Source organism: Onychomys torridus, chromosome 11, assembly GCF_903995425.1.
Source record: "Onychomys torridus chromosome 11, mOncTor1.1, whole genome shotgun sequence".
Lineage (NCBI taxonomy): Eukaryota > Metazoa > Chordata > Mammalia > Rodentia > Cricetidae > Onychomys > Onychomys torridus.
In genome coordinates, this window is record NC_050453.1 from 24,896,329 (window position 1) to 24,917,858 (window position 21,530).

Consider the following 21,530-nt stretch of genomic DNA (forward strand, 5'->3'; position numbering starts at 1 on the left):
GACATCTGGAAGCAGGCTGCTGCCTGGCTTCCTTTTCCTGCTCCTCTCCAAGCTAGCCTGGATGGAGTGCAGCCTCCCATCTGACCTGTAGGATCCTAGCCACTTTTGAGGCCTCTGCTCTGAGGGACATATACCAGCATTGGATTACTTTTGTTTTCCTTGTATTGACAGAGGGTGCATTAGAAATGACCTACTTTTGGGTCAAGCTGTGTGTTTATGAATCTTACCATTTCTTGTTTGATTTCCAACCTTTGATTATAAGAGGTATTACCTATATAATAAAAAATGAAGCTCTTGCCTAGAAATCCTTTGACATACCAAAGGATCAGCTCCAAGACCTCTTGTTGTTGCTCATTATATTTCTAGCATTCAATCAATGGCTGACATTTACTAGGCTCTTGATAAATATGTGAACAGTTGTTTGAACAAGTATTTATTTGAATAAAAGTATCATGCTAAAACCAAAAGGTTTTAGGCTTAGTTGACTTTTTATTATGCCAAAATTTAAAAAAGCTATAATTTATCTTATTTGGAATAATATTTAGAATACCAAGCTAGAGTTTACTGAGGCTCTGTTATTGTTTTCTAATCTTAGAACATTATGTTATACTAATAAATGTGCTTCCTTCTCACATCATTATTATCTGTACTTGCAAGTTTGTGCTTGAAGAACAATTTGACTGTGTTTATCACAAGTTAAAGCGCATGTGCTTTTAACAATTCAGCATTGCTAAATTTATCCTGAAGATATAACTCAAATACCTACAAAGCATCAGGGTTACCGTCACCTATTGGAAACTGTTGGTGCTAAATATGCTTCAAAAATTCAAATTGCTTGTACTTTGGAAGGATAAGTTGGTGCACATACTACAGTGTGTTTTGTAACAGCCCTAGAGGGAGTTGGGATAACAACCTATAATCAAAGCCAGTTGTACGTCAGCGAGAAAGATGCATGAATTCACAGTAAAGCACCATAAAGTCTATACATAGCTGCACACCAGCTCAGCTAGAGTGTAGCTGCTGAAGGAGTGCACCAAACATTTGAAAGATGTCCAGCATTTCCAAGCTGTTTGGCCTTTGGAAGTGCAGGTGAGGGACTTCAGACCAACAGGACAGTGTTCACTGCTGATCTTTTTCCAGGCACAGCAGCAGAATACGAAGAACTTAAGCATGTTTATCTGATCTTTAGGGGGCTGGACAAAGAATGATGTCACTTCCATAAAATACTCTAACAGTGTTATAAAATAATCTTCTAAAAAGGGATGAGGTAGGTCTATATGGATTGTGAGTTAAATGTGTAAAACCAGATACTGTAGAAGGCAGGGAGGTGTTTGTGTCCTCAGAGATAAGCACCCGGGGAACCTGGAATGGTACACACCCAGCTTTGTTCCTTTGAAGGGAGGGGTGCATAAGTTGTTATTCCCCCAGGAGGCTGGGGGTGGACCTGCTGAATAACCTGGTGACTGTGTGGCGGAGACCACGCTGGATCTCCCCCATGCCCTTATCATAAGCTCGTTTTTCTCAGTTAATCTACAGAACCTGTCTTTATGGAAGGTGTCACATGTACTTTACAAAGAGTTTTGATGTCACATCTGAACATTATTTAGCTTAATGTTCCACAAGATTTACTTATGTTTTATCTAAAGTGCACACAGGATTGAGTTAATTATGACCAAGAAAGTATCCACCAAATTGTGCTGTGCTTAAATATGACTAAAATAAACTACTCAGGTATTGGTGAAATTATTAAGGCCACTCCACGTAGTTAAAAAGGAGGTTTATTTTGTGGGGTTACTTACAAATGAAGGGATAGATTGCAGGGTCTGGGAAAGGTATGGCGCAGTCCAGCGGTGTTCTCCGGAGAACTCTCCCAGAGAAGCCTCTCCTCTTGATCCTGGGTCTTCAGCATCCTCTCTCAGCCCCGCCTTGTAGGCATGACCATTACCGAAGCCTCAATGGGGTTGGAACTTCCAGGCCAAGGCTGGAATGGCTACCCACTACACTCAGGGTCAGGAAAAAAACAGCAGAGACATGGCAAGGCTGTTTTTATAGCTACCTGCTCAGGGTAAAGGCAAGAAAAGCAAACGAGATGGTATTGGAAAGTGAGTTACTCATGACAACTTCCAGATTTTTATTTTTAAAGTGAAGAGGAAGTCCAAGTGGAAATAATTTAAAGTTTAGCCCACCCAACAGACAGGAGACAGACCGACCACTCCAAAACAGACCCACCTGTGATACTGGACTTGTGGAACAGTCCAAGACAATGGGTAGCAGGTTCCTGTGGTATGTTTTAGCCACCAGAAGTTCCCCTTAGCCTGCGACCTCTGGGTCAGGCGGTCTGTGGGCGCCTGCAGGATTAGGACCCAGGCTACAGGTCAATGGGGCCTGAGTGAGGTATGGCATAAGGGATGGTTGAGCTGTGGTCAAGGGACTGGGGGCAGTTGCGCGTGGGCTCTTACTTGGGAAACTGCCGCCTGTGTTCCTCGGTTGTCGTGTGCACCATGCTGATGACGCTCACTGGGGTGATGAGGGGAAGAGTGGAGGACGCACTCAGGGGGACTCCTTTCCCACCGTGCACACTCCGGAACTCTACGGCTGTCTCTCCAGACTCAAGTCCTAGAAATGATTCAGGAGTGATGGCCACGTGCTTTCCTAATAAGTGAGGTGTGAAAGATCCATTGATGCTACCAGGTCCTGTTCTGCCGGGCAAGTAGATCTCATTTAGAGAAGGGTTCACCTTGTGTCCAGCTATCTTATTCTCTGTTGTCTTTGCTTGTAGAACTCTAGGCCTCCCCTTCAGCTGCCTGGGGATGCTCCTGGAAGCACCGGGGCTTTCCTTCTACCTCAGTTACACCCCTGTTGCTCCCTTAGGATTCTGGGTGAGTTGATCCAACCCCAGTTCTCTCAGGGCCCCTTCTGTTAAAAAAAAAAGGTGGGGGGCTATAGGATGAGCAGGCTACATGCTACACCTAGCTCTAGCCTTACATCCAAATCTATAAAAGCTACAAACCCCGGTTTCCCTACAGCAATCATTTAAAGCAAACTCCAGGCCCCAGTTACTGCAGTTACAAAAACCACGTGGGGCATGGGGGATGACAGCATTAACGGGAGAAGAGTGAAAAGCGGAGGCAAGAAAGACAATCTTGGGTTTCCAATGTCGCTGGCATTTTTGGCTTCCTGTCTGTCCCTACCTCGGGGTGGGGGAGTTCACATACAGAAGCAATCATCTATGATGAGTTAAGCATTTTGCTCCATTTGGAGGAAGGCGTGCACAAGCCCATTTTCTGTCAAAAAGTAGCAATTTAGGAAGTCTACAATCTTGCCTTTGCCCATTTGAAAAGTTTTCATTTCTTCTTCCTTATAAGATGGTGCCTCTGGAACCCCGGGTCCACACTGGGCTCTGTCTAATAATCTGTTGGAAACATAAGCTGTTCCAATACGTAACTCATGGCCGGCCTGCTCTACATTCAGACCTCCTGCTCCTCAGGTGGAATTCCTCATCCCAACCAGGCTCAAGATTCAGGGTTCAGTTTTTACCTCCCTTAGTGTGGTCTTGTTCTGGAAAAAAAAAAAAATTAAGCCTGCCTAAACCTACATCAGGAAATTCTTCCCTTTACAGATTTACCTTCGCCTTCATCTCAGCCTCAAGGGCCTGGGAGCTGGTCCCTCCTGTGTGAGTCTTCAGCCTACTATGTGATGAGGCCCAGTCCTTGTGTATGTGTATGCTGAACAGTTTTATGTCAACTTGACAAAAGCTGGAGTCATTTGAGAGGAGGGAGCCTCGATTGAGGAAATGCCTCTCTGTGACTGGGTGTGGGCAAGTCTGTAGGCATTTGTTTAATTGATGATGATGTGGGAGGGCATAGCCCATTGTGGGTGGTACCATCCCAGGGCTGGTGGTCCTGGGTCCTATCAGAAAGGAGGCTTAGCAAGCCATGAAGAGCAAGCCTGTACATGGCACCCCTCCATGGTCTCTGCTTCAGCCCCTGCCTCCAGGTCCATGCCCTACTTGAGTTCCTGTCCTAACTTCCTCTGATGATGAGCTGTTATATGGAAGCATAAGCTGAATAAACCCTTCCCTCCCTAAGTTGCTTTTGGTCATGGTGTTTCAATACAGCAACAGCAATTTTCAGACAATATGCCTTGTCTGTTTTCCCTTTTTACTCCTTATTTGCATGTAGACACTTTCTGCTGGGTGTCTCCCTCCTAGCTGGGTTGGTTGGCTTCTGTGCCTTCCCATTAACATGTCTTATCCTTAGCTTTTCTAAGAATGCTCCTTCCAAGTATGTAGTGTTGTGGCTAGCGCTTCCAGGCACTGTCTAGCTTAAGTATCCCTGTTCCTGCTTTTAGGATCTGACCCTGACCCTCCTCCTCTCTTGCCTGCCTCTGGGTTCTGTGGCCATTTAACACAGCTGGCGCTCATGCTGTCCTGCAGATGTAATTGGCTCTCTGTGGGGACTAATTTCAGCTGGTCCCTTTTGCTCACCTTTTAATATAGTTGTTCTAGTTTGTTCTGTCCAAATTAAGCTGGAGCTGGGCAGGGTCAGAATATCTTACTTGTTCTCTTGGGTTTTATTTGAGCCATAATCGTCAAAGGAGAATGGAGACTTTTTAATATGTATTTGTGACATTTTACATTGCTCTGACCAAGTATCTGAAAGAAGCAACTTGGGTGAGAAAGGATTTGGTTTGGCTAATGCTTTGAAGGGATACAGTCCATCATGGTGGGGAGGACACTGTGGTAGAGATCATGGATAGATCAGGAAGCAGAGAGACGAATGCTTTCTACTCAGAAGGCTTTCTCCTTCCTCCTCGTTTATGCAGTCTGGGACTCCAGCCAATGGGATGGTGCTATCTGTGGTGGTTAGAAAGAAAATGGCCCCCACAGGAAGTGGCACTATCAGGAGGCGTGGCCTTGTTGGAGTAGGCGTGGCCTTGTTGGAGGAAGTATGTCACTGTGGAGGCGGGCTTTGAGGTCTCATCTATGCTCAAGCCCAGTGTGTCAATTTTCTTCCTGTTACCTGAGATATAGAATTCTCCAGCACCGTGTCTGTCTCTACACCACCGTACTCCCAGCCACCATGCTTCCTGCCATGATGATGGACTAAACCTCTGAACATTAAGTCTTTATCTCAATTAAAGTTTTTGTTTATGAGAGTTGCTGTGGCCATGGCGTCTCTTCCTAGCAATAGAAGCCCTGACTAAGACACCATCTATATTCAAAGTGGAGCTTCCCCTTCAATTAAATCTCTCCATTAAAGCCCTATAGACACATCCAAGTGTGCCTCGTTGATGCTTAGGGGCTTCTCCAGCTACTCAAGCTGGCAGTGGAAATTAACCTTTGTGGTAAGAAAGAAGCCTGGGGTAGGATGCTCTTTCTGAAGAGTCTGCTGATAAAGCCTCCGATAGAAAGTAGAACTAGAAAGTTCCTATAGAGGACTTACATTATTAGTAGTTGTCAGGGTTCACAAAAGCAAAATATTAGACTTAAACAACTCAGATGCCCCTTCCAGAAGGCCTCAGGATTGCCCGTCTTTCCTCTGAACTAAACCCACAGTGTGATTATAGTGCACGGCCCATGAGGACTTGACCTTCCGCTCAGTTACTTTTCATCTAATACTGACTTACATGACCTGAGTCTTCATTCATAATTTCCTCAACTAGATTGGCTCTAAAAATAAGATGGAAACACAGCTTTCTCAGCTCTCCCAAGAATTCCCTCAGATAAGGCTTGTTCCCCTTTTGAGAGGTGAGTCCTTGATTGATATTTATGAAATGCTGACTACAGTATCTGGCACATGGTAGCCATGGTTATATTCTTAGTGTTTATTAAAGTAAATTAAAAATTAATAAATAATGAGTTTCCAAGGGCTGTGATATTGAGTCCAAGGTGAATCACCCAATCCTCTCCAGAAGTCATGCAATTCTTGCTTAACCATGTAAAAAACTTAAATGCTACCTTACAGATACACTGTTGAGCAGGCACACAAAGGCAATGGATTCTTTAGTTTGGGACATTGGCTAAACATAGACTATCATTAACGTCACCTTTCCTAACTCTTCACTTAAATGGCTACAACTAAGATTAAAATAAAATTAAGAGTAACACTGAAATAAATTAGTGCAAAATGAGATATAATCACATGTGGTGTATATAATTATGAGCAATAATTATACATAGTATCTATTATGGTTTCACCTAATTATTAATTAAATTAACAAGTTAAAATTAAGATGCAAAATAAGTGCTTTTAAATTATCAATAATTAAAATAAGCCATCAAAAATTAAGCCATCTGTTATATGAGCCAGAGAGACGGCTCAGCCAGTAAAGGCTCTTGCTATGCAAGCTTGAGGACCTGAGTTTGAGCTCCTGAACCCACATAAAGGTGGGAGGAGAGAACAGACTCTGTCTTAGGGTTTCTATTGCTGCGACGAAACACCATGACCACAAAGCAAGGACGAAGGGGTTTATTCAGCTTACACTTCCACATTGCTGTTCACCACTGAAGAAAGTCAGTATAGGAACTCAAACAGAGCAGGATCCTGGAGGCAGGAGCTGATGCAGAGGCCACAGAGGAGAGCTGCTTACTGGCTTGCTTCCCATGGCTTGCTCAGCCTGCTTTCTTATAGAACCCAAGACCACCAGCCCAGGAACGGCACCACCCACCATCCCTTCCCCATTGATCACTAATTGAGAAGATGCCTTACAGCTGGATCTCATGGAGGCCTTTCCTCAGCTGAGGCTCCTTCCTCTCTGATGACACCAGCTTGTGTCAAGTTGACAGACAAAACCAGCCAGTACAGGCTCCACAAAGTAGTCCTGTGACCTCTATACATGTAGCATGCCAAAAAGGCATGGCACATGAGCATCCCCCCCCCCACAATAATAATAGCAAATAATTGAAAATTAAGCCATTATAAAACACTGAAGCTTCTGGGTGACTTCCCATGTACTGGGATTAAAGGTGTGTACCACCATGGCTGGCTCTGTTTCTCTCCTAGACTGAATCCATCTCATGTAGTTCAGGGTGGCTTTCAACTCACAGAGATCCAAATGGATCTCTGCCTTGTGAGTGCTAGGATTAAAGGTGTGTGCCACCACTGCCTAGGCCTCACTGTTTAATCTAGTGACTGGTTCTGTTCTCTGATCTTCAGTCAAATTTTATTAGGGTACGAAATATATCACCACAGGAAGGAGGACAGAGGAAGGACAGCTAAGAAGGAAAGGAAAGCAGTTCTAACCATGGGACTATGTTTATTTCCTGGGGCGCTTTCTGCAGTGTCCCTAGAATAGGAATGTAGACTACAACAGATCTCCAATGGACCTAGTCACAGGCCTCCCCAGTGCTAGTGTGTGTGTGTGTGTGTGTGTGTGTGTGTGTGTGTGTGTGTGTGATTGAGGCTTGTACTCAAGATCTTGCATGTAGATAGATGACTTCTCAAGCAGTAGGGCAAGGGGTGTTTTTACCCCGTGTGACTGTTACCACGCTGTGTGCATCATCTTAGCTGTGAACTAGAATGGCTAAGTAAAGCATAGTCCCTCTAGTTATATTAAAGCTGATCAGAACAAGCAATGGGAGAGAGGGATGGTTTCCTGGAAAGAAAAATGATTTGACTAACCACAACGTGAGTGAGATCCAAAATCCAGACATGGTGTGCTTCTTAGCATGAGCAGGATTTTCTCTCTTTGATGTATTGTGTGCTTTGCAGGCGTTATAATACATTGCCCCCAATCTCTTTGTGCCTATTGGAGGCCTAGCTGCTAATTTCATTCTTTCCTTCTTAATCTCATGCTAGAAAGATGGAGAGAATGAACAGTCACTCCCTGTTTCCAATTTCCTTTCTACCTTAAGATGGCCTCTTAGATCTATGCCTACTGAGCAGGTCCAGAAAGTTGAACTTCTCCTAGTGTCCAGAGATTTTGCTGCCTAGAACTTCCCAGAATGAGGTGATCTTCATGTTCTCCCAGTCCCGGAAAATGGACCTGTGTGCCATCCTAGAACCTACTGATTTCATCCTTTCCGACCTAAACAGTCATCTGGCTCTTAAGATTGTTATTTTATTTTAATTATATTTAATCATAATTTAATCATCACAGCTAAGATTATTACTATTTTGCTCTTTAACATTGTTTCATAATCTGCTCCACTTCGCTTGAACCACCTTCTCTACATTCAGTCTCTTAACTTATCTCATTTTGACTAGGCCTACAGCTCTGCCCCAATTCCAGCCCTGGCCTTGGCTTCCCAGGCTCCCTGGCCTCACATATAGCCTGGCTTGCCCATTTTTTGCCTTCCGTGCCAGCTTATTTTTAGTAGTATTTCTGCTCATTCTCAGAAGCCTTTCAGTTCAGAGGAGAGATCACACAGCAGCCTTAATAGGAAGCCTTTTGTATCCGACCTCTACCAGGTTCTCAGATTGTATACTATTGGTTGCCTTCTGTGTTTTCTCTTCAGCCTAGGGCAAGATGACCTCAACCAGGACGGGAGGTCATGTCCAGGTATGGCTGTGTCAAAAAGAAGGAAACAGCTACTTTCTCGGCTTTTTCTTCAGAATGGGGATATTTTTCTCAGAAGCATTCAGTGGATATCTCCTGTCTAACTGGCAAGTACTAAGCCACACACCCCTTTCAGAATGAATTACGGAATGACTGTGGTGGGCTTTGTTTAATCACTTGTGGTAGAGAAGATATTAGGGAATAATTTTAAAACAGTGACTTCCTGATTCAGCGCCCTAGTTGAATTGGTTCTGGGATCCGTTTATGTCACTAGCTATCAGGATTCTGAGACTGGGGACTACTTTCTTTAGCTCTTCTGTGGAAAGAAGTGAGGTGCTGTTGAGGTTGTAAATGGTCCTCGGAGCTGGTTGGAAAGGGAGTGGATTCTCAGTTCTGCTTGCTGCTTATTCAGAATCTACCCTGGAGTTCAGATCTCTCCCATCAGATTTCTCACCTGTCAAATGAAGTGAAGATGACCCCTGACCCGAGCAGCAGTTAAAGCAGCGAAGACTCTGGTTCCCTTATCCCACCATTTCTGTCTCTTTTACGCTAAGATTTTTAAATGGGTTATTGCTGTGTTTGCGCGCGCACGTGTGTGTGTGTGTGTGTGTGTGTGTGTGAATTCATTCATGGAAATACCTGTAAGAATAACAAAGGGAAATAGCCCCTAAGAAAACTACCTTCTGGAATGTATGGGACCTCTGTTGACTATTTGATCTTTATGATATAAATAGCTTTTATTCCATGATAGTGTGCTTAGTGAGTCAACATAGTTCCTGGAGATGATTTATGGACAAAATTCCCATGGCCATATCCTTTGGAGCAATTCAGCTTCATTTAATTTCCCCTCTGGATGCTCACCATGATATTAATAGCGAATTAAAGACTTAAGAGAAGTCCCTTTAGAGAAATTGATTCCAATTATCTAACTCGGGTTTCTCTGGACTCATTTCAACTCTAGGTCTTTCTCTAATAGCACTTAGCAAGATGTCTTAGAAAACCCTTTGAGAAATTATGTTAGCATAAGTAAGAGTTAACTTCTTGGCTCTCAAGGTAATTTTTCCCGTAGGGGGCATCTATACCACTAGGGGGCAGCATTGGAACATATATTGTGAACAAATTTCCATTCTAAAACAAAATTCACTGATTAAAAACTCACCCAAAATAAGCACTTTCAGATATCACTTCTTTTTGGGAAGTCATTTCACATATTTGAACTGACTAACCCCTGCATTCTGTATCCTCTTCCAACTCTGGGGTCCAGGAGAATAATAAGAGATTCTTCTGTCCCTGAGTAAAACTTGGTTATGCTTTGTCTGTGTGGTATTTAGGATAAAACAGAGGAGCAAGGATGAGCTGTGAGCTTGTGTACTGAGGTATCTGATCACCGATATGGGCCACACCCTCCTATGTGTGAACTATTTTCAGCCTCAGGAGAGTTGGTTTCCAGGTAAAAGGAAAGTAAGTATCTGTCTTATATAGTGAGAGTGTCTACTGAGAATCAGTGCTTCGAGGAAGAGACACTCACCTTGATGCTGTGAATATACTTATGGACAGTTTTGACTTTGTTGCTGGGGCACCCTGCTGGACTTTCAATACAGTGGGATTTTTGTTCACTGTTTCACAGGACACCGATAGGTAGTGCTTATGCTGCAGAAATGAGATATAGGGGGAAGCCAGCTCAGACCTGCAGGCTGTATGCTCACTAGAGGCTCCCTTTTCTGGGAATATCATCAACAGTGAGCTAACCTGTCCTGTGTCCTCAGAGCTCCCCGGAGAAGCTGCCAGCCAGGCTGTGCTCTGGCCAGTTCTCTTTCTATATATCTATTCCAACCACCTTTCTTTCTGATCCAAATCTTATCTGACTCATTGTCCTTTAGATTGAGGACCTGACTTACACTGCATTTGTTATTTCAGTTGGACCTGGATGAAAACACTGGAAAAATCTGTATCAAAAGTTTCAGGAACTTCAAAAGCATCTGGTCGCCAAATGTAATGGTGACTAGATAATAACTCCAGCACTCAGGAGGCTGGACAGGAGGACTTTGAGTTTGAGACTAGCTTAGGCTGTGTAGCAAGTGCAACCAAATCCAAACGATGTTGGACTCGCCATTCACCCACAGGTCCTAAAACCGTCACCTCCCACTTGCCCAATGACAGCCACCACTTTGCTGGTGTGAACTTCTATAGTGAGCCTTTGTGGAACCGTGGGGTGCTTGTCTTTATTGTTATTCCTAAAGAAAGTGATGTGTGTGTGTACACGCACACATGCGCGCGCATATGCGTGCATGACATGGTCATATACCCCAAGGAAATAGAGTATAAGGAAAATACTATGCAGATGTAAAACTAAATTCATTCCTTTACTTTTTAGTTTTTGTTATATGTGTGTGTGTGGGGGGGGGTTGCCTGCATGTATGTCTGTGCCTCATGTCTGTGCAGTGCCCCAGAGGCCAGATCCTCTGGAACTGGAATTACAGATAGTTGGTAGCTGCCCTGTTAGGAATAGAAACCTGGTCCTCTGGTAGCCAGTACTCTTAACTGCTGGGTCATCTCTCTAGCCCCTACATATATTTGTAAAATCCCTTCCTGTAAGTCCAAACCTTCTCCCTTTCTCTGATGAACCTGCTCAACACCCACAGCTCCCATGGTCCATCGTTGTCTGGCTCCCTTCACAGCCTCCACACTTCAGGAGCCCACTGGGGAAGTTTAGGGTCATGTTTCCTGTCCTGTCCTGTCAGGTAAGACAGCGTTTCCATCTCAAGTGACCCATACTCCAAGCCACAACTGAGATGAGGGTTATGTAACAAATACCTTTTTTTCTTTTTAAGTTTTAGGCAAGGAACTTTCTTTGGACAGAGTCTCACATAGACCTGGCTGGCCTCAACCTTGAACTGCTGATAACTCTTGATAGTAATCTTGAGAGTAAGTGTGACTCAGCATCTGCATCTCTACCTCAGAACTGAACAGTCTCTGCATTCAGGCTTCATACTTGCGCAGGGAGCGAGTTACCCATTCCCTTGGGTGCTGCTTTTTGTTGTTCTTGGTCAACTTTGAGTCTTCCAGGTGGAAGCCTGTGTCACAGCTTAGAGTGGGTTTGAGGAGAGAGGCTTAGTCATCACCTCTGTGAGGGTCCGGATGCCTCTGCTTCTAGGCAGAAAGCAGATGCCCTCCACATAGAAGCCATTTAGGTAATATGGTGATAGATGCCCTCCACATAGAAGGCATTTGGGCAATATGGTGAATAGATGCCCTCTTCACAGAAGGTATTTGGGCACTACAGTGAAGGAGAAGGCTTTTTTCATCGGAGAGTAGAGACACATCATCTCTCCCCAATCCTTGGGCACTTCGTAAAGGGGGTTCTCTGTACTGGGAGTCCCCATCTTCATGACCATCCAGTCATAATTTGTGAACCATCCGGTTTTGTCCCTGACCTGTCTTCTCCATTAGAGAACACTGAAAGGAGATTTTGTGTGTTATTTCTACTATAAACTGTTGCCTTGTCATTGAAGACCAAAGGCTGAGCTAAAACAACTGAATTTTGCAAGACTGAGGCCAGCTTTTGTCTTTAACTAGTTGGTAGCAAGGTAAATGGAGAGAGGGTGACGGAGGACGCATTCTGCTTGACTCTGCTCATCTGTAAAACAAGGACTAGAAAGAGACTCTCTTCAGAGTTCTGAGGAGCAATTGGAATTGGTATGCTGTGTGGAAAGTTCAAGACGGCGGGAGACGCTGGAAACTGGGAACTATTATGAGTTATGAATTTTAATACCAGACATCTCAAATGGGAATTAAATTGTGTTAATAAACTAAATGCAATTAACTCATACTTTGTCATTAAATTCAAATTAATTTAATCCCTAGGAGCTTTAGTATTAGAAGATTGGGTCCTTTGTCATTTTTGATATAAATAGTTTTGTTTCTTCAAGATAGCCTCAAGCTAGAATACAACAAATATGTTTGCCTAATTGTAAATCGGTTCTGGGGGTAAAAGCCTGCAGTCTTAGCTCCTCAAGAGGTTGAGACAGGAGGCTCAGTGAACCTGGAGTCCAGGGCCAACCCAGGACAGCATAGTTGAACCTCTGTTTCAAAATTTTTTAATTCAAAGTAAATAAATAGGTCCAAAATAAATATATAGGTCCTGAATTTATTCTTTTGGTGTCCAAATTTGCTATAGGGATTAAAAATTGAAATCAACAGTTGCTACCTGGCCTAGTATTTCTAACTACAAGCTAGTTTTTCTGATGACGTCATTATAAATAATAATTAGATGATGGAAGTGACAATTTCACTTGGCCTGTATTCGCTGAGCAACAGGATTAAAGTGTATTAACAGTGAGCTGCTGTCTCTGCTGGACAGATGACACCATTTGTTTTAAGTGTGAAATTTGGACCATCTGGGTGGGAAACAAAGTTTACTCAGTTCATTTACAGGGGACCACGTGACGCAGACCTACTCACTTAACACAGTGGTCTTTGTTTTTCTAAGAGAGATTTTCTTGACAGAGTCTCTCTGTGTTATGTTACTCACACTGGCCGCTGTAAATCCTCCTGCCTCTGCTTCCCAAATACTGGGATACTGGGGTTGTAAACCTGTGGCGCCACACTATCTTGAAATAGTAATTTTTAAATGGAAATGGTTCTTTTGCTGTGAGCCGGTTAGCTATGCACTGAATCTGGTATAACTTCGATAGTGTGCCGGAAGCCTTAAGATATTGTGATGGGGGGGGGGAGAACGGACACAGGTTAGCTTCTGTCTCTGGGACCCCAGAACGTTTGGCATAAGGTTAAAACGGGGAAAGAGAAATCCAGCTGGAACTACTTGAAAAGGAGGAAAAGGAGGCAAAGGAGGCAAAGGAGGCAAAGGAAGGAAGGGAGAGAAGGGGAGGGGCGTGGAGAGAAGGAAGGAAAGAGAAAAGAGAGGAGAGAGGAGCTTCAAAAAGTGTTCGGAACTGTGGCAAGAACAAGTTTTATTTGGAGACCATGTCAGAGTACATAATTTCAGCTGGGTTCCCATTGGAACCCCCAAAGAAAGGAAAACAAGGCGACTAGCTATACCACTTGGCCACCAGGTGTCGCTATAAGCAGCTTCTCTATGAGACGGATCTTTGTGCAAACGAGACTGTCTTCTTCAAGACAAGTTCAGGTTCTCAATTTAAAATATTTTCATAATATATTCCCTCTCTTCCCTTTCATAGTAGCCTGTATTATGAGGAAGTTTATTATGAGAAAGACCATATAAAAGGGGAGGAGGCCCTAAGAATGCAAAAAGAAAGTTGTCATGGATTTCTGTTTGTTTCTGTGCATTGCTTATCGCACAGGGTCACATTTCCATAGTGATTATGGTATCTTATTGTCAGGCTACATTATGCAGCCAGGGAGGAAGGAACTTGGTACCATTTCACAGTCTTTTCCCTGCTCTGGGTAGTGAGGAGTCTCCATGTCCAAATATCTCCCCAATGCTAAGCAACCTCTCAGACTCAGGGGGCACCCTGTGGCGGAGGTAGTGGGCATTTTTGGCCCTTGCAAACAACTCTGGGAAGGTTGGCTTTGTGCAATTGCCTTTGAAGCTTCCTGCACATTCCACAGAGATTGGGGGGTTTTGGTCCCCAGCATCCCCATGTGGCTTTAGATGGGCATTTTTTGATCTGGTCTCATCTGCAGATGCTGACCCCATCTCACCAGCTGGGCTGGACATAGGATTGTCTTCTGTCTTGGTGGAAACCTCTTGGCCATGACATGGGACAGAGACTTCCTTATTGGGGTCTGTGCCCTTAAGTGGATTCGCAGACGCTCCCTCCTGGGCTTGTGAATTCTCTTCCTTACAGCAGCTGGTTCTGTCAAGTTGAGATTGCAGCTGCTCTTGGCTTCTCAGGGCATCTTTGAGGGCAGGGCCATGGAAAGAGGGTCCCTGAATCTTAGTTTTAACTTCTTGGGTCATATTGGTTGACAGTGCCCTGGCGAAGGGGAGAGGAGATAAAAAGGAAGAAATAAATGTCTTAAATGTCTTTGAGAAAGGAAGGGGCTCCTATTTAGGTCTTTCCATTTATGAGAGAGAGAGGGGGGGTGTGTTTCAGTTGAGATGGTAAAGTGGGTGAGAAGGGGGTGAAGGGTGAGCGGTGGAAGTGTATCTCTCTAGGAAGAAGGCAGCATTTCCTCAGATGGAGGAGAATGTTTTAAAGAGACTGGTTGGGAGGAGGGATTCAGTGTCATACCCAAGCACTTAATCCTTTTCTTACCTAATCTTAGGCTCCAAGACTGGGTGCCTCCATCCTGTTTGTGGTGAGAATGTGACAACATCTCTTGGTCTCTTCTGAATTCCATTCTCCACATAAGAGGAGACTCTTTTCTTGATGATATCTGCTATGAGGTAATTAACAAATGGTGGGCTGGAAGGTTAGCTCATCCATTAAGAGTGTTTGATGCTCAACCAAGGGACCGAGAGTTTGTACCCCAGTACCCACATCCACAGCTTGCAAACACCTTGAACTCCAGCTCCAATGGATCTAATGCCCTCTTCTGGTCTCTGTCAGCACTGGCACACACCTGTGCTCATACGCTCACTCAGACATACACACAAACACATGTGCACACAAATACAATGAAGCTTAAAAATGAGTTAATGTGGACTGAATTGTGTTAAGTTTCATTTATTGGGACACTAGTCCTTAGTTCTTGAGATTGTGACATTATTTGGAGATAGGCTTTTTATAGATATGATCAAATTAAAATAAGACCATCATGGTGGGTCCCGGCCATTGTGATGATATCCTTATGACAGCAGTAGTTTGAGTAGACATGCATAGAGGGCAGGGTAAAGGGACCTGTAGTCTACACAGCAAAGAGAAAGCCTGCTCCTGCCGCATACTCGAGGAAACCCTGCTCACACCCCCACTTTGACTTTGAGGTTGAGACAACGACGGTCTATGGTTTGAGCTGGGTGGGTTTTGTTACTTTGCTGTGCAGCCCTGGAAAATGAGTGTAGTGGGAGAGGAAAGTGAAAGCTGGGGTCTGGGCTTTCATAGAGCTAGGATGTGGGTTCCTGGCACACACTGCGTTCCTCTGATGCGATGGATGAAAATAGAAAAGCTTCCTGCAGGTACTGCTGTTTACCTAGAACATGTCAGAGAGGATTTAGACACCAAGATCAGATGTTGCAACTGCCCCAGCCCTGGTGGGCTTTGTTTGAATGTTTTACTTGGCAAGCGCAAGTGTTTAAAAAAAGAAAACAACTGGGTGTGAACATTTTGTCTGTTTACTATAGTTGTATGCCTTCCTTCTACCCGTGGCAAGGGTTTGCAACTGCCAGAGGCCATGATTAAGTGTACTTTCCTTTTTTTCCAGTTGATGTTCCGGTCTCTTACAGTCATAGCTTGAAGAGAACACACTGACCCTATTCGTATTCAAGGCATTTAAGACTGAGTCATTGGGAATAGAAAATCTTGCATTGGTTTGTGCTTTGATGGGAATCACTTGAAGTTACAATGGTTAAGGCTAGGGGTGTTGTTTAGTGGTAGAAGGCTTGCTCAACATGCACAAGGTCCTGGATTCAAGCCCTGGCACTAGGCCAACTGCATCCCACCCCACTAAACCCAAACCAGAAATCCCAAGCAAGAATATCGAACAAACATACGTCTAACCACCAGCAAACAAACCCAGGACACTCCCCTCCTCACAAGCACCCTATTGAGGTTAGAATATATGAGGCAGTGGGAATAAGGGTATAGGACCTTACAAGGGGCATGAATGTCACATGAAAGTCATCTGATCACGTCTTTGAGTCCTTTGCTTTATTATTTTCTTGGGGCTATTTTGAAGCATTTTCCATTTTTTTTTTTTTTTAAACCTGTTTCCAGTAAAGTAAAGGATTTGAGCTACTTCTCAGGGCAGCTCACTCTTCTGCAGTTGAGACAGCAGGGTGAACATGTTCAGAAATGAGCCTATCTTTTCTCTCTGGCATCATCTTCCTCCGTATTCCTCACCACGGTGGTGTGGTGCTGTATCCACCTAGTTATCTGATTTAGCCTGTACATTTGGCGGCCTGCCCTGAGCCTGGCAATATGCTCTCCTTTCCTTTATGTTTGGAAGCGGAATTAGTCATGGATCCCTGACAATGCTTCTTTCCACAGGTCTTGAAAAGCTGGTCTCCCCAATTTCATCTTCTGACAAGGCTCTAGTTTAAGTTTTACATCAAGGCCTGCATTTGGAATTCTATCAGGTCTACTCTGGCCGAGTCCTAAGCTCCATTTTCTCATAAGCACTGTAGTCAGAGTCATCTCTCTAAAATGTGAGTATGGAATCTCCCTGCACCCAGACCTTGCAGGGTGGGATCTGCCCTTGTAAAGCTCTGGCTGGAGACAAGGCCTGGTTAGTGTGAGTTCTGTAACTGCATGTGCGCTGCAGCAGCATGGAACTATTTCCTGCAAACCACACTCGTTCCTATCTGTTTGCACACACTCTTCTTCCAACAATGATCTTCTGTTACACATCTCTCCATAATCTCTCTCTTCCTACATCATTTCACTCTTCTTCTAGGTTCTGCTCACACACCACCTCTTTTGGAGAAATATTCATAAGAGCCTTTAACAGGGGCAGGAGGCTTCTGGTATCCATCCCTTCCTTACTTTGTGAATAATTCCATTTTTAGCATTTAAAATTTTTGATGGGATTTGTAACAGCACAGTTTTTTTTTTTTTAAATCAGCCTTATAAAAGCTCAGCTATCTGAGAGTGTAAATAAGCATCGAAAAGTGAAAAGGCCTTATTTGTTCAAATTTCCATCCAGGCCTCTGAGTAGCCTGCCCCATAGCCAGGTGAGTGGTGCGGATTTGTAATCAGGAGATTGGAGCAGGAAGATGCTGAGATTGAGGCCAACTTGGGCTATGTGTGAGATTCTATCTCAAAACAAAACAAAACAAACAAATAAACAACAGCAGCAGCAATCCCCCCAAACCAGAACAGCCAAGCAGCCAGCCAAACCACCATCCAATCAAGCAAACAAAAGCATGTGACCCCCACTAACCTATCTTGGCATCAGTGAGAAGAAAGCTGAATTCTGGGCCTAATTTCTACGTACTGATCGACGCTCTAAGATGAGGGCCGACAACATGCACACCAAGCGACCCACCAATGGGGCAAACAGTTGTATCTCAGTGATAACGGTTCCATTAAACAAATTATTGAAAACTGTTGCTGAAGACAGCGTCTAGAGAGCACCAATAATCTCTTCTTCTCCTTTCTGTTCAGTGTGAGATGCAGAACCTGGAGACCTTGACCTCTGAAGCTGTCAGTCTCTTGGCCCTGACACCTTCCACACCCTGGTGACTGAGACAAACTCTCTCTAAGCAGGGGTTGGGGGGGTAGGGGGTGGGGGGTGGGGGGGGGGGGGTGCCACAGTACGGGGCTTGCCTTTATGCAACCTTCTAGAGCATGGACACCTGCTCTCAGCTGTCCTGAGAACTGAAGTGAGAACCAACCAGCTGGTTGCTAAGATGCCTTTCCAGATGTGTTCTTACTCCAGGTTGACTAAGACAGGGCACTTGAAAACAGAGTTCAGTTCAGACAGGGTCATCGTTCAAGTTTCAAGGAAACTATTTTACAATTAGAAAAAGTCGAAAACTAGAAACAATTGCCAGGCCAGTGTTTCGAGGCTGCTTTTGGTTCGTGTGTCAGCTGCTGAAACTGCAGCCCTGGAAGGTTCTGAGTTGAAGCATACCATCGGGCATTTCCCCTGAACGGGCCACATCTCATCACACAACACAAGCTCCTGAGTTCTAGCACCTGGTTTAAGTCAGGAGGGATGTCCTGAAAAGCCGAGTTTACCGACTCCATATAATTTTGAAGGAACGTTGAAACCTAATTGTTTAACGAAAAAAGTGAGGAGCGGCAGTTTCTACAAACCACACAACTGAACCGGTTTCCAACAAGACAGCAGGAGAGGGTTCATCCTGAAACAACTTTGCACTGCCGATCTGAGTAATTCAGGTTGTCAAATCCCAAGCAAATGCCTTGTGCCGAATTCTCACTAAAGCTTGGATAATTTCACACGATGGGCACCGTCACCCCTATCCCTCATTGGAGGAAACAGAGATCAAAATCCCAGAGAAAGGGTTTCTGGTTTTCTTTTTAACTTTCCTTTCATAAAAGGGCAAGGGAAGTGGCTTATACTTTAGCTGTTCAATAAATGGCCGCTAGATCCCAAAGAGAAAGGCAGCCAGGATAAAAGAGGAAAACCAAATCAGCTCTGATGGACGGAGAGAGCATGGAATGAAAAATCTAATGGAGGTGAGGGGTGGGGAGGGGAAGGAGTAAGGGGAGGGGGGAGGGGGTGGGGGGAGGGGGAGGGGGGGAGGGGGTGGGGGGAGGGGGAGGGATGGGGGTTGCAAATTGGAAACACAACACAGGACAATGAGGGAAGCCTGGGGGAATGTCAGCCTAAGAAGATTGGAGGCCAGGCACCAGAAGGAGCTATGCAGTTTGGGGACGTGGTGGAGGACCAGAGGGTTAGGCCTGCTCAAACCAGAGGGAGATGGAGGCATTTGTTCTGCTGGTCATCCAAGGACTCTGAAGGACCCTGGCACAAGGCAAACACTTCGCTTCGAGCAGTGAGATGGAGGCTGCTATTCCCCCATCTTGCCCTCCTCTGGGGTAGACTGCACCTTACTACCAGAAGCTGGGGCAGTAGTGTCCTTAGGAAACAGGGCAGGGGTGGGGGTGGGGAGAAGCGGGGCGGGGGTGGGAGCGGGGGGGGGGGGGGGGGATTACCCCTTAGGGCGGATCCTCACCCTGCTGCAGCCGCTGCAGGTCTTTCTGAAGCTGTCTCTGCTCCCTGGCCAGCGATTTCACATGATAGAGGCAGATGACCTCCAGCCTTTGCAGTCTGAGGCTGAGTCTAGCTTCGGCTTGCCTGGCATTCTTTCGCTCCAAGTCGAACTGCTTGTACAGTGGTCCCCTCACCATGTTTCTGTCCATCCTCTTCATGGCTTGGAGACGGTGAAGCAAGTGTCTTCCGGGTACCACAACCAACCTAAAAGAGCAAAGCCAAGATGCTGGCCTCTGGCGACTGGTCACTGATTAGTTTGAAAACGAATTTTAGTAAACTCCAAACTGCCCAGTCGGATGAAGTCTCAGCATCCAAACCCACACTTCTACCTTCTTAACCACGGTAACACTCCCGGGAAGGGACACACCTTTTCTCTCCTTTGAGTCTCTCCCAGTGTTCCCTCAGGGCTACAGCACCGACTGTGTGCAGGGTAGCAGTCAACTGCTCCTCTCCTGTCAAGGCTTTGGTGGTAATAACTCAGGAAAAGATTAACATTAGAGAAGGGGATATGGTTGGCACAAGGCAGCTCAATTTAAGAGACTATTTTTAAGTCAGATTGATTAAAGTATAGACCAAAGCATCACCGAAGAACAAGGTAGGTGGCACTTACCTGCAAACCCAGGTTCTCACCGTGGAAATCTCTGTTTCTTGGCCTGCGCTAGGTTAAGTCTGCTTTACTGAACTTGTTTCTTCATTAAATGTATGAGCCCGGGCAAAGAGGAAGGGGGACCTCGGGAGAGGACTGCGGGCGAAGGCTGGCTATGCTCCAGAGCTCTCTGCTCTCTTCCTCTCTCCCTGGGTCAGGAATGCTGCCTCCTCCAGCCATGGGTACCAGTCCCTCTTGAAAAGGCCGCATCTCTAACGTGTTTTGAGAATGAAGGAAGCTTGCCAACTTCCAGCCCTCCCCAGAGAGGCCTGAAGTGCTCCTCATGGTGTCCATGGGAGCCAAGAATGAAAGCAAAGAGTCCTCACTGTTTGTCACTATTCTCTTCGTGTCCACCTTTCCCCTGCTCTCTTCCACCTCCCTCCACCACCAGCCATTCTTCCCATCTCCCACCCTCTTTCCTGCTTCTTGGAAACCAAAAGAAAACACCCTGTCTTCCCAGTAATGACTGTGCACGTTTTGCACAGAAAGGCATTTAATTTGCTTATTCTACATTATTGCACTCTGTGCCGAGTATTTCCAGGCTTCTAGTCCTGTTTAGTGCATTTCAGAGTTTATTTAGATTTTCAAAGTATTGGACATAGTATTAGATGAAGTGATATATTTTTAAATCAACTTTTGTCTTCATGTTTGGCTAGTTGTAGCAAAGAGCAGAGTTGAACTATTGGTTATAGAAGAAGATACTGGGTGGGACTATTATTATTTCCTTGGGGATCCATCTGAAAATATGAGGCGGTAATATTCCACAGTTTAAAGACAGCTGCCCACACTGGGGCCCACTAATCCCCTCCAAGTTTACAAAAAGGCAGCTAAGCAGCCCCTCTTACCACACTCTCCACCCAGCAAACAAACTCTTATAAAGAGATTACTGAGGAGGGGAGAGGGGAGAGGGGAGGGCGGGCGGTCACTCTCTAAGTGGGGAAGGATGCCTTCTCAGAGCTTTCCCATAGCGTAAGTTCTTCATCTCCAGGATTTAAACAAATAGGGGGAAGGCACCCAGACAATTACTACAGAAAGCAGGGAGACTGGCCCTCCATTTCCCCATCTGGAAAACTGGTGAGGTGCATATCAACAGAACAGGCATCATGCCATACTTTTGTTGTACACCCCCCCCCGGGGGGGGGGGGGTTGATGACATTGTGGCATCTCATACAATTTGTGTGTCATCTTGAGAAAGTGCAGATGGGGAGAAGCTTGCAGAACTAACCGAATGAAGGGCCCTTAGTGTGGTGCGTGCGCACCATGGTCCCCTGGTCCCCATGAGAGTGCCTTGGAGGTACTGACTCCATATGAGGGAGCAGAAATCATGCTGTAGCCATGGCATTGCTGTCCGGGGCAGGAGAAATGCTTCCACAAAGAGGAGGTGGAAACCTGAGCAGGGCCTCAGGGGAGCTAGGTAAAGATGAACTTCCCCCAGAAAGCCACACATCTTAAAGCAGAGGTGACCAGGAGCACACAGAATGGAGCAGAGGCAGAGAAAGAGTAAAGCCTGGCATACCACATGCAGCAGCAATGCCAGAAACCAGCCCTGCTATGTAGGATGAGA

The 21,530-nt window shown here is 45.2% G+C and overlaps 1 protein-coding gene across 3 annotated transcripts; it reads right to left on the minus strand.

The window, feature by feature from the left end:
• Positions 1 to 13,463: 13,463 nt before the first annotated feature.
• Positions 13,464 to 20,143, minus strand: Ccdc190 (coiled-coil domain containing 190). 3 transcript variants are annotated; one of them, XM_036202730.1, is made up of 4 exons: positions 19,931 to 20,143; positions 19,283 to 19,524; positions 14,739 to 14,859; positions 13,464 to 14,456 (listed from the first exon to the last, which is right to left on the minus strand). In XM_036202730.1, exons 2-4 carry the CDS (start codon positions 19,476 to 19,478, stop codon positions 13,901 to 13,903), a joined length of 873 nt encoding a protein of 290 aa, XP_036058623.1. In that variant the 5' UTR covers positions 19,479 to 19,524; positions 19,931 to 20,143; the 3' UTR covers positions 13,464 to 13,900. The 3 variants fall into 3 exon arrangements, with proteins under 3 accessions (XP_036058623.1, XP_036058621.1, XP_036058622.1); XM_036202728.1 differs by having other exon boundaries at positions 14,739 to 14,862; XM_036202729.1 differs by lacking the exon at positions 19,931 to 20,143 and adding an exon at positions 19,688 to 19,914 and having other exon boundaries at positions 14,739 to 14,862.
• Between the last annotated feature and the right edge of the window lie 1,387 nt (positions 20,144 to 21,530).